Source organism: Moschus berezovskii, chromosome 10 (assembly GCF_049115385.1).
Source record: "Moschus berezovskii isolate FMDL1 chromosome 10, NW_MosBer_1.0, whole genome shotgun sequence".
Classification (NCBI taxonomy): Eukaryota; Metazoa; Chordata; class Mammalia; order Artiodactyla; family Moschidae; genus Moschus; species Moschus berezovskii.
In genome coordinates, this window is record NC_142469.1 from 87,079,290 (window position 1) to 87,094,098 (window position 14,809).

General features: G+C 38.8%; 1 protein-coding gene across 7 annotated transcripts in view; it reads left to right on the plus strand.

Moving 5' to 3' along the window:
• The window catches only part of ADGRG6 (adhesion G protein-coupled receptor G6), a 152,206-nt gene that overhangs the window by 129,551 nt on the left and 7,846 nt on the right, over positions 1–14,809 (plus strand). For all 7 annotated transcript variants that reach the window (XM_055433561.2, XM_055433567.2, XM_055433562.2 and 4 more), the window contains 2 exons: positions 12,333–12,434; positions 13,498–13,650. In XM_055433561.2, the coding sequence (XP_055289536.2) occupies positions 12,333–12,434; positions 13,498–13,650 (255 nt within the window). The remainder of the gene's footprint in view (positions 1–12,332; positions 12,435–13,497; positions 13,651–14,809) is intronic.

The following is a 14,809-nucleotide window of genomic DNA, read 5'->3' on the forward strand; positions in this document are numbered from 1 at the left end:
TACAGCAGCTTCTTCAGACACTATGGAAAGTCATTTAATGGTTTTTATTTGCGTCATTTTTGGAACCTTCTGTGAGAGGCTTGATGGTTATTAAAAGTATATGATTTATTAAAAGAACCATGTGGACTTCAGACAGTTTAAAGAAAAAATTCCATGAATACATAATGAACTCAGGTTGAACTTAGGCAAACTATGTTGTGTCGACTTCTTTCTGAAATTCTTTATTCAAACCCCCCCAAAAATAAAACTTGCCCCCATGTCTCATGGAGCATATATTGTAGTAAGAGAGACTAAATACTGAGTGTGTAGCCTTTCTCTTCTCCAGGGGATCTTCCCAACCCAGAAATTGAACCCAGATCTCCTGCATTGCAGGTGGATTCTTTACCAGCTGAGCCACAAGGGAAGCCCTAGGAGAGACTAATGTTAATCAAATATGTCACCATGTACAATATACATGGTGGTGTTGAAAGGACGTGACAGAAGACATGATGCCTAAACTGAAAGCTGAAGGATCAATAGGAATTAACTAGATGAGAGGTAGGGGTAGGAGTCGGGTAAAAACTATTTCAGATAGAGGGCATTTCTTGTGCAAAAACTTGCTGTAATTGCTGATTATAGCATACACTCAAGGCATTAAAAGAAAGATCATATAACCTGAGAAGCAAGAAAGAGCAGGAGAGTGACAAAGCAGTGGGTGTGATAACAGAAGGAAGGTAAAGGCTCTGTATTTTGATCTGTGTAAGAGCATTTAGAAGTTCTTGGAAGGTTTGAGGCCTGTGAACTGATATGATCAGATACACATTTTGTAAAGGTGAAGCAGGACATAATGTGGAGAATGGATTAAAAAACACTTAGCATTGGTTTGGTCATTAAATTATTACTTTTCTGCACTGATTAGGATAAGAAAGCTTCCTGTTAATACAATATTGTAGTTGTTTGAAGCCTGGAATTGCAAGAATTAGCAAATGGCCAAAGATTAACAATGTAATGTAACATTCTGAAGCTTAAAATTATGCCAACGTAAATTTTAATTTTCTCAGATTCAGCTTATAGTTGAACATCTTAAAATCAGCAAGATCACAAGTCACTCTTGAGTGTTACAGAGGTGAGGTCTGCCAGGGAGGACCCAAGATGTGTTTGAGCAGTGATGTCAGGTCACGTGTTATCAGAGGAGTGGCCTTTGCTAGCGGATTTCATTTCATTTTTGTGTATGTCTTTAAAAATTTGGTTCAAAGATGTTAAAAATCCATTTTCTCTTTCAGGATTCTTAGAAATACATGTGTGTATATGTGTGTATACAAAGACATATACATGTATAATTATGCCAGTACTCATATTTGTGTAACTTATGTATTAAAGCTTTATATGTATATTTTTATTTTAGATGTTTTATTTTTATTTTCAATACATATCTTTATTTTTTATGAACTTTTAAGATATATTTATAATTGCACAATTTAGTTGCAAAAAATCATGTTAGCCAGATATCATAAACTTACTATAATCTGTGCAGCTCTACCTACTTGAATAAGCAAATGAAGTTGCTTGAATCCAGGTTGAAACCAGGTTTACTATTTCCTGCTTTTCCACCGTATATTGCTTTGTTCTGTTTATCTTACCTACTTCATTTAAGTTATATACTAATTATTTCATTGCATTTTTTATTCTAAGATGAATAGATAAATATACCTTCTCTTAACATGGCACAATTATGTTTCTAACTCTTTTTTCTATCTTTGCTGCTTTCTTAGGGTGACAGTGGCAAAGCATTTTATTAGACATTTTAATTTATTCTAAAGAATACAACTTGGGAAAATCATATAGTATACAAATTGCTATTCAAAAGAGAACAGATGTTTGACAAAAATATATCATAATTCATATGCCTGAGAACATTAGCCTATATGTCAAGAAGTATAAGGCAATTCATCCTAAAGAAGTAAAAGGCAATTCTCTGGTTTCTGAGAGGATCTTGGCCAGAGTCCTCTTGGGCATCTATAATATATCCTTTGGTGATATTGATGTACTTGCAAGATTGAGTTATTGCTTTGAGATACAGCCTGTGCACATTGCTGCTTTTTATACAAATGATAAATAGTATCTCAGACTGTATATTTTTTCATTACCGGACAAAATATTTGACACTAAGTGAAAAAGCTGGCTTAAAACTCAACATTGGAAAAACAGATCCAGTTCCATCCTGTCCCATCACTTCATGGCAAATAGAAGGGGAAAGAGTGGAAACAGTGACAGATTTTCTTTTCTTGGGCTCCAAAATCACTGTAGACAGTGACTGCACGCATGAGATTAAAAGATGCTTGCTCCTTGGAAGGAAAGCTATGATAAGCCTAAATAGCATATTAAAAAGCAAAGACATCATTTTGCTGACAAAGGTCTATATAGTCAAAGCTATGGTTTTTCTGGTAGTCATGAATGGATGTAAGAGTTGGACCGTAAAGAAGGCTGAGCGCCAAAGAATTGATGCTTTCTAATTGTGTGTGGAAGACTCTTAAGAGTCCTTTGGGCTGCACAGGCATCAAACCAAACAATCCTAAAGGAAATCAGTCCTGAATATTCATTGGAAGGGCTGATGCTGAAGCTGAAGTTCCAGTCTTTGGCCACCTGATGCAAAGAGTCAACTCATTGGAAAAGACCCTGATGCTGGGAAAGATTGAAGGCAAAAGGAGAAGAGGGTGGCAGAGTATGCGATGGTCAGATAGCATCACCAACTCAATGGACATGAGTTTGAGCAAACTATGGGAGACAGGGGTGCATGGCATGCTGTAGTCCATGAGGTCACAAAGAGTCAAACATGACAGTGACTGAACATCAACATTAGATTAGGCTTCTCCAGTACGTAGGGAAGTTTAACTCTCCTGACACGTTTAACAGGATTTAAAACGTACCCCCATACTGAGAACTTAATCATCAATTTTCCTTTTCCATGCATATGAAACAATATTGATTAATAGTCTCAGGCATAATCGGTCTATCTTCTGTTTGTGTACCGTGCAGCATATGGTTCTGTAAATAGAAGCTACCATGTCAAACACAGAAGGGTATCATCAATCTATTCAGAGATCACGTTTGCCATTAATTAGTTGGGTAACATTAAAATACCCAGAGCAACAGAAATAACTTATATTTGCATAGTGAGCTATGTTTTACAAAGCACTTTCACATAACATCTGTGATCTGATGTGTAATTCTTGCAGCAGACATGAAAAATAGGTACCCAAGAAAGAGGATATTCTCCCCATTTTATAGATAAAGAAACAGGCTTATAAGAGTTCATGACTTTCCCAAGATCAGTTTGACTCCTACAGTGTAATATTTATAACATAGCATATGTGAGCATAGAAAAGCACATTAGGTGAGAAAGCATGAGTAAAAAAATAAAACAAATTACTGCCTTTTAAATTTTTTATTTCAAAGTTTCTAGGAAGTGAATATGTCTATTTAAAGAAACTTAGTAAATGTGCATCTAATGAAGAAGTGGAAATTTACCCTTTTCTAGCAAAAATCATTTATAGAAACGTAGTTATCATTTTAAAATAAAATTAAAATATATTTTAATCCTGTTGGCAAACTCAGAAAATTAAGTAAAATTATTGAGTAGAAACCTCCTGAAAGTTAAGCTGGGTCATAATTGCATGGACAACACACATGGCAGATTGGTGCCAAAGAGATGTACCACCTTTAAACCCATTCACATCTGAAACGGCATCACGTTGGCCAAGACATTACACACTGCAGGGAAATAAATTACTCATCTTTTGGCAGAGCATATTGTGTGTAGAGAAGTAATTTTTTAAAGGGCACCTTGTCGAATGAAAGGAGGATTCAAGAGGTTCCCAAAGGGAGTCATAAACTCTAGAGGTTCCCCAGTCCTGCAGCCAGCTGGCTGCATCTGTGTGACAGCGGAACACAGGAGCTGTTGTTGGATCAGGCTTGGTGGGAAGCTGAGATGTTATCTAGACCATTTTTGTCGAAGATCAGTTATCTGGAATGTGTGTCCTTTTTGACCCAGACATGTGGTTTGATTAATTATTGATTGATTCTGTCCCATATGCCTGAAGTCACCTATATCCATAATCTTTTTTCCACTGTGTTTCTGGATATTTTCTATCTAGGTAGTTTATCAGAATATATTGATGACGAGCCTGCTGGAATTGCTAATGGACCTTAGTTGGTAAAGAAATGCTTAGGAAATGAGCACTTAAGGTGTTTGTTTTCCTTCACTAGACTTATTGAAAGTGAGTTTTTAGGCCAGTAAAAGAATTCAAAACGTGCTTTCCTAAATTTTACTGTATGGCATTTGTTTTCAAGGCCAAGGGAAACTGTTCCTGGGCAGTTTTTTGTTTTTTTTTTTTAAACACTTTTGATAATCAGGCTAAAGATCTGAAAAGATCCCTTTAGCTACTTATTTTATATTTGCCCCAGAAAGTCACCTGTTTTTGCTAAAATCAACAGAAGAGGATGAATTCTATGTGGACACCTAATTTCTAGCCAAAATATTGAGGCTAAGGATATCTTTTTCCCCCAAATAAGTAGTTAAGTAGTGCTTATAGAGACCGAGATTAAACACAAGCCCATATAATCTATATATAATGGTTATAAAGTCAACACTTTAGAAAAGGGATTTTTTTTTCTTCAGACTTTCTAATTGAATGTGTTCTAAGGCAGGTGAAAGAACTAGATATCAAAACCCAAGCCTGCTACCTGATGAGATCTCTCCAAATGTTTCTAACTCCATGTTTAGACATTGAGAGCACCCCCTTGGATGTCCCTTTACTGTGTTTTTTGAGCCAGCTTTGGCCCATGGTGTGGTTCTTCAGGAGGTCTTGACGAGGTGGAATTCATTGCATATTCCTTCCTACCAGGACCCACATACTTATAACACCCTTACTCGAAAAAGCAATTTTTTCTTTCTTTTTTATTTTTTAAATTATGAAAGTATGATAACACATTTACAAGAGACTTGGGGTGGCTCAATTGGTAAAGAATACGCCTGCAATGTGGGAGACCTGGGTTCGATCCCTGGGTTGGGAAGATCCCCTGGAGAAGAGAAAGGCTACCCACTCCAGTATTCTGGCCTGGAGAATACCATGGACTGTATAGTCCATGGGGTGGCAAAGAGTTGGACACGACTGAGCAAGTTTCACTTTCACTTTCTGGAAAATGCAGAACAAAGTTACATATAGTTTCACTATGTATTACAATTGTTTTTTAAAGTAGATGAATTAAGATTTTTAGTTGGAGTTTCAGTATCAAACTCAAAAATTTATAGAATGAATATGCATAAAAGTAGAAGGATATAGTAGACCTTGAAAGCACTGTAGGCCAATTCAACATAGTTAAGATAATTTATAGAATTTTCACACAACAGCAGGATACAAATTCTATTTAACTTCCCATAGACTATACACCAGGAAACACTGGAACATATCCAGGGACATAAAACAAGGTGCAAAAATTTCATACAGAGTCTGTTCTCTTATCACTGTGGGATTATGTTAGAAATCAGTATCAAAACATGTTTGAAAATAGCCCACATAGTTTCAAGTGCAATGTGACATTTACCAAGAGATCTTTGACTTAGCCATTGAAAGCCTCAGTAAAGTTAAAAGACAAAAAAAAACCACAGAGGGTGATTGCAGAGAAACTGATTGAGAAATTACATCATCTATTCATGTGTTGATCAAAATTATTTTTTAAAGTGAGCGGATACCTCTGGTTAGTGAAAAATGGAGGTGCAAGGAAGACAGGGATGAACAGGTATAGAACTGGTTAAGAATCTGTTCATTTAAAGAAAGTTTTACTTTTTATCTTGCCCTATGATGGACAAGGCAATGGCAAGCCACTCCAGTACTCTTGCCTAGAAAATCCCATGGACAGAGGAGCCTGGTGGGCCACAGTCCATGGGGTCGCTACTAGTTGGACAAGGCTGAGCGACTTCACTTTCACTTTTCACTTTCACACATTGGAGAAGGAAATGGCAACCCACTCCAGTGTTCTTGCATGGAGAATCCCAGGGATGGCGGAGCCTGGTGGGCTGCCGTCTATGGGGTCGCACAGAGTCGGACACGACTGAAGCGACTTAGCAGCAGCAGTAGCAGTAGCAGTATGATGGACAGGGAGGCCTGGCGTGCTGTGATTCATGGGGTCGCAAAGAGTCGGACACAACTGAGCGACTGAACTGAACTGAACTGAACATAATATCTGGGTTGTTATGGGTATGATAAAGAATCAAGGCAGTTATCAAGCTGAAGAAACTATTGCAAAGGAACTGGCTTGGATTAATCAGAGTGGTGGTTTTCCAGACTCAAATTCACCCCAAAAGGGTTGTCATAAAACTCGCACAGCCTGTCAAGATGAAGCAGAGACTTTATAACTCTGAATTCTATCTTTTCACTCGTGTTAGTATCCAACGTTTATGGGCAGTGTTTCCTACTCCCTGATCAGTTAAATAAAGCTGAAAGGCACTGGGAGGAGTAAGAGTCAATTATTCCGGTCCCCAGTTGCAGCTTAAAGCCCTTTCCAGAAAATTAGAAAAGCGTATTTTTCCAGGTGGTATGAAGAGCCTCTTTGAGGCATGTGGGTTGATATAAAGATTCTCAAAGGGAAAACATGATAGAAAGAACAGAGATGGAGATGAGAAGTCAAACAGATTCTTTTGGATGCCAAAGGAAAACTCTATAAAATTTTGTGATTTTGAGTTCTGCTCCTGGCACCAAGATCCGCAAGTAGATGGAAAAAAAAAAAAACCCCTGAAGACTGAAGAGGGACTAGCCCTCTGTTTTCTCACTTTGGCCTCCAAGTGCCCTTGGCGCTCCTGCTTCATTTCTACTCCTCCCGCCTGCAGTGTTCAGAATTTCTTTCCATACCGCATGTGCATGCTTCCAGATGTGGCTACCTTCCACATTTCCCACGGCTGAACTCTTAAGCAGGATATTTTGTCCTAAAATAATCTTGGGATAATATTTATTGCCAGACTGATTTAAATACATGTGAAAAGGGCTAGTTGCTACAAATAGTCAAATAACCTGCTATGAGAGTCCCATTCTGATTTTAACATGGAAATCTATCTCATGGCTGAAGAATCTGCATGATACCTTGGAAATTTTAAAATATATTTATCCCAAAGAATTCTAATTTCTCATGTCTATTATCTGCTTTTGTCCCATAGCATCACAATTCATAGTGGGAAGCGGAGCATGTAAATGACTTCTATTACAAAGTTTTAGAGAAGTATCAGATTTTGAATTTAATTTGTATACATGTCTCTTAAACTTGGCTTCCCAGGTGGTGCTAGTAGTAAAGAACCCACCTGCCAATGCAGGAGACGTGTATTTTCAGGTTTGCTTAAAAATAAGCAGTGTCATGTAATGCTATATAATTATGATATAGAGTAGCACTGCATCATTTTAAAAATTGTTTTATTAAGTCAGTTTTCTTAGCCTTAACCTCCTTCTGTATGACTGTGGTCAGCCTCAGAACCTCAAAATAATTCACATCTTAATATGGTAGTCATTCAGTGGTGTCCGATTCTTTGTGACCCCAAGGGCTGTAGCCCGCCAGACTCCTCCATTCATGGAGTTTTCCAGACAAGAATACTGGAGTGGGTTGCCATTTCCTTCTCCAGGGGATCTTCCTGACCCAGGAATAGAACCCAGGTCTCCAGCATTACAGACAGACTCTTTACCATCTGAGCTACCAGGGAAGCCCTTACTATCTGGGAAGCAAATCCAGAACTGGGTCTTTCCCAGTATCCTCAAAACACCAGATGTATGCCCTGAAGTTTTTTCTCCAATATATATGACATTTATAAAAACTGAGTGTTAAGGGAAACATCATCTAGCAAATTTCACTTTCTGCTGTCTACTAAAAGTCATTTGCTCAGTGTGAATCCCAAGCATGAGTAAGGCCAGGATTAATGCCTAAGAACCAAAGTCCTCAATTAGAGTTTTCCAGCTCTGATAAGTGATTTTGTTAAACAGTTGTTTAAGAAACACATGGTTAGCTATATTTTCAGCTCTCAGACAAAAATACCTCCAACAACAAATTCTGCAAATCCTGCCCCAGTGCACAAAAATAGATTCAACCCAAGTCATAGAGCTCCCTCTCCACCTCTGACTCCTTCACCTGTAACCTGTGCTGACCTAACCTCAAGCTTCCATGCATTCTGCTCCCTGTACTAGGAAACTGCCGCCACCTCTTCAACACATGAAAGATTCTCAAAGGGAAACCAATCTATATTGTGTATACCCGTATTACAAAGCATGCGTGCTAATTAAAGGGATTTTCTGTGTTAGCAAGCAGGTTAGGGACTTGGGGGTTGTTGGTGTAGGAAGGCTTTAAAAGGCAATCAGATTTAGTCAGAGTGTGAAGATGAGGTCCAAACTGTTAGTCACTCAGTCATGCCTGACTCTTTGTGAGCCCATGGACTGCCAAGCTCCTCTGTCCATGGGATTTCCCGGGCAAGAATACTGGAGTGGTTGCTATTTCCTTCTTAAGGGGATCTTTCTGTCCCAGGGATCGAACCTGGGTTTCCTGCATTACGTGCAGTTTCTTTACTGACTGAGGTACCAGGGAAGCCCAATCAGATTTAATCAGAATGTAAAGATGAGGTCCAAACCCAGTGCCTGTTCTGTGCTTCCTGGGAAGATAGCTCTACCTGCCAGGTCCTGATTCTGTGCAGTTTTGAATGTGGAGGAAAATCTTTCCCCTACTCTGAGACTTGTCTTGTCTGAGCTCCAGGTCAGGCCAGGCTGTAAGCGGGTTTCTTGTCTCTAGTTCTTCCTCCCCAACCCAGCTTCCCTCCTTGTCAATAGCACGGGGACCTTCAGGAAGGGTGTGTGTGTGTGCATGTGTGTGTTTATTTTCTGAAAGACTGAAATTTGATTCATATTTAGTAGAGCTTTCTTTTAAAATTAGAACTTCCCTATCCTGTCTGGTATCATCTTAGACAAGTAATTGTGTCACTAGCTTATATTTTCATCATTAATTATTTTATTACTAATAAAGTATCATTAATAAATAACACAATAATGTTTTATTTCTATAAATATGTATAAAAAGATATGGTAACAATAATAAGGGCTTCCCTAGTAGCTCAGCTGGTAAAGAATTCACCTGCAATGCAGAAGACCCTGGTTTGATTCCTGGGTCAGGAAGCTACACTGGAGAAGCTACCCATTCCAATATTCTCGGGCTTCCCTTGTGGCTCAGCTAGTAAAGAATCTGCCTGCAATGCAGGAGACCTGGGTTCAATAGGAATTGGTGGAACACCTCCTAAGTAAGTGTCTGCCACTCAGTGATGACCAAACGAGCCAAGCCCAGAGGAGAAGAATCAGCCACAGTCATCTCACTGCATTTAGGGTCTAACCTGCAGACATCCAGCACATTCCCTTCTGTTCTTAATAATGTCATTTATTCTGGAGTAAAACTGTTACCACTTTCAGTTAAGATATTGGAAGATAAAACGTAAAAACACAGCCCTAGATCTCATTTGAAAATTTATCTGTACGTGTAAAATAAGAGTACTTTAAATACTCGCCCAGTTTTCCAGTTACACAGGCTACAGTGTAATGTACAGTTTTCTTGATGAATACTCCATACTCGAAAAGAATGAATGGGTCTTAATGTCCATTAAAGGTACTTTTGTCATTTTCACTTTTATGGTGTTCCATGCTAGACCCTGTGCTCCATGAAAGCAATGATCATCCCCTTGGAATTTCCTGCTCCTAAAACAGAGTGCCTCCTGCTTAGCAGTGCTTAGTTCTTTTGGAAACTTCCCTTAACTTCCTACCCAAAGTTTTCTCCAGGTTCAGTTTAAGCCCTTGCACTCTCTAAAATACCCTCACTTATGTAGATAATCTACTTAATATGGTATATTATTAAGGCATTACTTGGCAACTAATTTGCATACCTTTCAGAAACTTTTGCCTTAAATATATTTTCACTGTATTCCTGTCACTCCTTAACTTTGTTCTTTTAACTCCTGTTTTTAAGCCCCTACACCCAAACACGTTTAAGACATTCACATGTATGTGTATATATTAAATTATCTCATGTAAAATAGGTGAGTGATTAATCATGGTTATATTTATTCATTCAACAAAGCATTTATGGAGGTCCTGCTTAGTTCCTGGCATTATTTGGGGAATGGCTAGTACAGCATTAGGTAGACAAGCATCCCTGTTTTCTTGGAGCTTATTATTTACTAGCAAGGGATAATCAAGCAAAGAGATAAATGAATACATAAGGAATACAATAATATCAGGTACTGATCAGTGCCAGAACAAAAATAGGTGTGTGCAAGGGTGTGAGCAGAGGCTAAGACATAAAAAATAAAAGGAAACAGTCGATGATGGCCTCTTTGAGGAGTTTGATCTGAGACCTGAATGGCAGATTAAGATCCTGTTACGGAAAGGTTTGAAGGAAGAGCCATCAAATTATTGCGCTGAAATGAGTTTAATATGTTTGTTTGAGGGTAATGATGAAGAGCACTTCTATTTTGAACATCAGGGATGGTGGCTCAGCAGTAAAGAATCCGCTTGCAATGCAGGAGATGTGGGTTCGATCCCTGGGTCAGGAAGATTTCCTGGAGAAGGATATGGCAACCCACTCTGGTATTCCTGCCTGGGAAATCCCATGGACAGAGGAGTTTGGAGGACTCCAGTCCATGGGGTCTCAGAGTCGGACATGACTTAGTGACTAACCCAGCCCCACCAGAGAGAAAATGGTATCAAGAATGTGTTTCAAGGGGCTTCCCTAGCAGTCCAGTGGATAAGACCACCTTCCAATGTAGGGAGTATGTGTTCGATCCTTGGTCAGGGAGCTAAAACCCCACATTCCTCTCAGCCATAAAACCAAATCACAGAACAGAAGCGATGTTCTAACAAAATTCAATGAAGACTAGAAAAAGTGGTTTACTGCTAAGTCACTTCAGCCATGTCCGACTCTGTGTGATCCCACAGATGGAAGCCCGCCAGGCTCCCCCGTCCCTGGGATTCTCCAGGCAAGAACACTGGAGTGGGTTGCCATTTCCTTCTCCAATGTGTGAAAGTGAAAAGTGAAAGTGAAGTCGCTTAGTCGTGTCCGACCCTTAGTGACCCCACAGACTGCAGCCTACCAGGCTCCTCCATCCATGGGATTTTCTAGGCAAGAGTACTGGAGTGGCTTGCCATTGCCTTCTCCGAGAAAAAGTGGTTTATGTGGGAAAAAATTCTTTAAAAAAGAGAGGATGTATTTCAAGAGTGAGAGAGTGAGCAATTGTTTTGAATACTGTTGAGAGGGCTAGTAAAATGGGAAAGAAAGCTGAGTTAACAGTAGGGGAGCTCCTGTGATCTACAGGAGCAGTTTTAGTGGCCTCAGAGATGTGGACAGACGCCTGAGAGATGTGGACAGTGGCCTCAGAGATGTGGATAGTCACCTCTTTAGAGCAGGTTGAGAAGAAAAGAAATGAGAAAAAGTAGAGACAGCACAAGTTAGTCATTGGATGTTTTATTGAGAAAGGGAATGAAGAAGTAGAAGCTGGAAGAAGATTGGGGGCTAATGGAGAAATTCTTTGATTATTTAAAAGAGAGTTACTAGGATACACTTGTGAGTAATGGGAATAACCAAGTTTGGAGGAAGAGAGGTAGAAATTGAGGCAGCCAAAAGAAGGTAAAAATGCAAAAGCAAATTCCTTGAAGAGTTAAAAGGGGCTGGCATCCAAAGCACAAGTGATACATTTTTTGATAAATGCAGGCAAACTATAAATATATGAAGACCACTTGACAATACAGAAATACTTCTGCATTAAAATGTTGAGAAACTAAGGCAGGCCAGGTGGAGCTACATGAAATTGCTGATTTGGGGCCAAATCAGCAACTTGGGACTTGTAAAAATACCACTTTTCTGTGGCCCAGACTTATAATAATATGCTTACATAAAATAGCTTAGAATACACAAATTGAAATAGATGATGTGCTCATGGATGTTTTCTCTATGTTTTCACATAATTTTAAAACAAATATAAGGGAAACATTAAGTGTCTCTTAAATTGAATATTGCCCATTTCAGATTAGTCTTTAGCTTACATCGTAACAAATACTGAATAAACAAGGATAGAATTAGATTAATGTAATTGTTCTAGTTTTATTTGAGCCTCTGTGTTCTATTCTAAAGGATTAAAACATCAGTTGCATACGTAAAGATTCCTTAGGATCTTTGTTTCTTAGTGATTTGGGTGTAAAAAAAAATTAAATTGAATCCATGTGTTTTGTAAGATTTGTCTTTAGCAATGTGTCATTTTGCCTAATTGTTTATATTTTCTTTTGTCCCAGGTTTATTTATATTTATCTTCCACTGTGCTATGAAGGAGAATGTTCAGAAGCAGTGGAGGCGGCATCTCTGCTGTGGTAGATTTCGGTTGGCAGACAACTCAGGTAAAGGGGCATGTTGGTGATCGAGCTTTTTACATTCAGAGTGTGGTCAGAAGCATTTGTCATTTGGGCTTCCCAGGTGGCTCAGTAGTAAAGAATCCACTTGCCAATGCAGGAGACTCAGGTTTGATACCTGGATCAGGAAGATCCCCTGAAATGGCAACCCACTCCAGTATTCTTGCCTGGAAAACTCCATGGACAGAGGAGCCTGGTGGGCTACAGTCCGTGGGGTCGCAAAGAATCAGATACACCTAAGCGACTGAGCACACACATATTTGCATTGTCAGAGCATCCCAGTCCCTCTGGTAGCAAGGTGTAAAGATGGAGTGCGTAAAGATGCTTGGTTGGAGTCTTAGAGTCTTAGGACTGCACAGGACCTGAGGAGTTTGGACCTGACTGTTCTATTTTGCAAAGGAGAAGCACGAGTTCCAGATAGGTTAAGTGAGTTGTTCAAGGTTTTATGTCTAATTTAACAACTTGGATATCCACTGTACCCTATGTACCTTTCCATATTTTTGAAGTCTTCATTTACATTATTAGACAAAAGAGAATTTTCTCAATATAAAAAAATCCCTGAAGAAAAATAGTACTCTTTAAAAAAAGAAATCTCCAGTGGTTACTTCTCAACCTTAGATATTAAGTAGAATTTTAAACATAAGGTCAAAGTAAGAAACTTTTCTGTTTCTTCGAGTTACTGTTGATGTCAGTCTCTTGTATGATTCACTGCCAGTGTGTCAGAACATCTAATGCTGTGAATCAGTTACTTTAAAAATGTGGTGATGCTTTTTCAAGGCAAAGTGTGTGCATGTATTGTAAGTCAGTCGTGTCCAACTCTGCAACCCCATGGGCTGTAGCCTGCCAGGCTCCTCTGTCCATGGGATTTTCCAGGCAAGAATACCGGAGTGGTTTGCCATGCCTTCCTCCAGGGAATCTTCCCAACTCAGGGTTCAAACCTGCATCTCCTGCATTGCAGGCAGATTCTTTACTGCTGAGCCACCAGGGAAGCCCTCAAGGCAGACTGTATCCCCTCTAAAGCAGATTCATGGAGAGATGTCATTTCTTTCAGATTGGAGTAAGACAGCTACCAATATCATCAAGAAAAGTTCTGATAATCTAGGAAAATCTTTGTCCTCCAGCTCTATTGGTTCTAACTCAACCTACCTTACATCCAAGTCTAAATCCAGCTCTACCACCTACTTCAAAAGGAACAGCCATACCGGTGAGTCATTCTGGCCAGAAAGATGCTAGTAAAGATGCTCTCTGGAACACTTCCCATCATGTTTTCATGGTGAGAACTGACATGTCATAAAAATTCATAGATCACAGTGCCCGTTAGGGTGCTTATTTTAGATTTAGGAAAATCAAAATTTATTTGCACCTTCAGTACCTTTGTGAATATTTTGTCCTTTTTTAAAAATTTTGCAACCAAAATTGAACCTACATTGTCAAGGGTATCATTAACTCAATATTTTTGTAATTTCATTTGCTTTAAAATTTAATTTTCCTAAAAAAGTATGGTATCTTGTTTTACAAGTTATATCTTTACTTAAAAAATACAGAAATTGAGTTCCAGATTATTTCAGCATAGTATGACAGTTACCTGGCAAGTTGGAATGAAAACAGGAAGAGACACCATCCAGCTTGTATGTGAAAGACTTAAGTCCTTTGAAATATACACAAATATAAAATCATAATAGTGTACACCTAAAATTAATAATGATATATGACAGTCATACCTCAATCCAAAAAGATACTTAAGTCCCTGACCATTGGAAATGTTACTGGTGATTGCTCTATACATTATTGATTAAATATGAAAGAGGGAACATTATGTTTGGAAAGTGATACAGATGATGAGAAACATTGTATCTTTGTTCATCTACCTAATCTTCATGATATTTACAGTGATCACACTTTCTGACTCTAAGCCTGTGTATGAAAAATTCTGAAGACTTGAAAACACAGGCTGACTTCAGACATACAGAGAATTTGGCTTCAGACCACCATAATATATTGAATATTGCCATAAAGAGAGTCACACAAATTTTTTGGTTTCTCAGTGCATATATGCACCGTATATAAATATATGCTTATATGTTTACCCTATACCACAGTCTAACTCCGGGGGTTGGTGATGGACAGGGAGGCCTGGCGTGCTGTGATTTATGGGGTTGCAGAGAGTCGGACACGACTAAGCGACTGAACTGAACAGACCATCATGTCAAAAAAATGTACATACCTTAATTTTAAAAGATACTTTATTGCTAAAAAATGTGCTTGACTGTCATCAGACAACACAAATCTTCGATTTATAACAACTGCAATGTCTGTGAAGGGCTTCAAAGTGAAGTGCAATAAAATGACATAAGCCTGCAAAG